Source organism: Mesocricetus auratus, unplaced genomic scaffold (genome assembly GCF_017639785.1).
Source record: "Mesocricetus auratus isolate SY011 unplaced genomic scaffold, BCM_Maur_2.0 Super-Scaffold_100008, whole genome shotgun sequence".
Taxonomy (NCBI): domain Eukaryota; kingdom Metazoa; phylum Chordata; class Mammalia; order Rodentia; family Cricetidae; genus Mesocricetus; species Mesocricetus auratus.
Genome location: NW_024429192.1, coordinates 33,996,957 through 33,998,565, shown reverse-complemented (window position 1 = coordinate 33,998,565; position 1,609 = coordinate 33,996,957). Strand labels below are relative to the sequence as shown.

The window sequence follows — 1,609 nt, the reverse complement described above, 5'->3', positions numbered from 1 at the left end:
GATTCCATTGTTTTTTCCACTGAATAGTCCTCCATTGTATAAATGTACCATTTTCTCTATCCACTTTTCAGGTAAGGGGCATCTAGGTTGCTTCCAAGTTCTGGCTATTACAAATAATGCTGCTATGGACATAGTGGAACAGACATCCTTGTTGTATGAATGTGCATCTTTTTGGTATATGCCTAAGAGTGGAATTGCTGGGTCTTGTGGTAGACTGAGTCCCATTTTCCTGAAGAATCTCCATACTGATTTCCAAAGTGGCTTTACAAGTCAGAACTCCCAGCAGCAGTGTATAATAATGTGAAAAATATGTAAAATTTCTATTATGTGCAAAACACAGAATCAAATTTTATGATGCATTGCAAAGAAGAGGAAACGATGACATAAAAATTTGGAATATTAAGAAAGTAATTATAATTTTATTATTTTTTTCAGAGCACCTAAAACTTCCTGGTTTCTTAAACTATAAATAAAGGGGTTTAGCAGAGGAATTACAACAGTGTAGAACAGTGAATACATTTTATCCTGGTTGTTACCTGGGCCAGATCCATGACTTACATACATGAAGAGGAGAGTGCCATAGAACAAAGAGACAGAGAGCAGGTGGGCACTGCAGGTGAAGAAGGCTTTCTGTCTGCCCTTCTTAGACTTCATGTTCAGGACAGCAACCAGGACACGGGCATAAGAGGCTACAATAGTCACAGAGGTGCTGATTTGTATGGAAGAAGCAAAAATGAAAATCACCAGTGCATTAAGAGTTGGATCAGTGCAAGAGATTGTGTAGAGTGGCAAGAGGTCACAATAGAAATGGTCAATTACATTAGACCTACAGAACGTTAATCTGAATAATAGTCCCACGTGAACCGCAGGATTTATAAAGCCAATTATATATGACATACTTATTAACAAAGTGCAGAGTCTTTTGGACATCACAACTACATAGTGCAGAGGGTTGCATATGGCTACATAGCGGTCATAGGCCATTGCAAACAATAGGAAAATTTCTGTGGTTGCACTGAAACAAAAAAAATAATATTGGGCAGAACACTCACCCAGGGATATCATGTCATTCTTATTTAAAAATTTCATGAGCATCTTTGGAGTCACAGAGGATGAAGTACAGGCATCAGTAAAAGCTAAATTTCCAAGGAAAAGGTACATAGGAGTGTGAAGATGGGGGTCCTTCCAGATGAGAAAGATTAAGCCAAGGTTGCCCACCATGGTGATGACATAGATGAGGAAGAACACGAGGAAGAGGGGAACTTGCAGGTCTGGACGATCTGTTATTCCTCTGAGCACAAACTCAGTCAGCAGGGTCCTGTTTCCTTCCATCACACCTGCTCAGGCTACTCACTGCAGAGATGAGACAAAGAAAATAGGAACAAGCCTTAAGGAAAACAGGATCATGTTGTTGTCCACGTTCCTACATGTCAGATGCTCCTTAGTAAATAAGAACAAAATGTGCTATTTAACATTACAAAACACATGACCATAGAATGAAGAACCAGTGTCTTTAATATTTGCATTGGCATAAGTGATAAATATTACATTTATATAATGAATTAAGTAGATAAACATGAAACTGCCCAATTTATAATGGCCACAGAAA

At 38.5% G+C, this 1,609-nt stretch overlaps 1 protein-coding gene across 1 annotated transcript; it reads right to left on the bottom strand.

The window, feature by feature from the left end:
• Positions 1-390: 390 nt before the first annotated feature.
• Positions 391-1,332, bottom strand: LOC101844836 (olfactory receptor 5AC1-like). The gene has a single exon (XM_005076747.3). It carries the CDS (start codon positions 1,330-1,332, stop codon positions 412-414), a length of 921 nt encoding a protein of 306 aa, XP_005076804.2. The 3' UTR covers positions 391-411.
• Positions 1,333-1,609: the final 277 nt, after the last annotated feature.

Bases quoted from the DNA above. Each gene is read 5' to 3' on its own strand.
- LOC101844836 (XM_005076747.3), bottom strand. From the start codon at position 1,332: ATGGAAGGAAACAGGACCCTGCTGACTGAGTTTGTGCTCAGAGGAATA.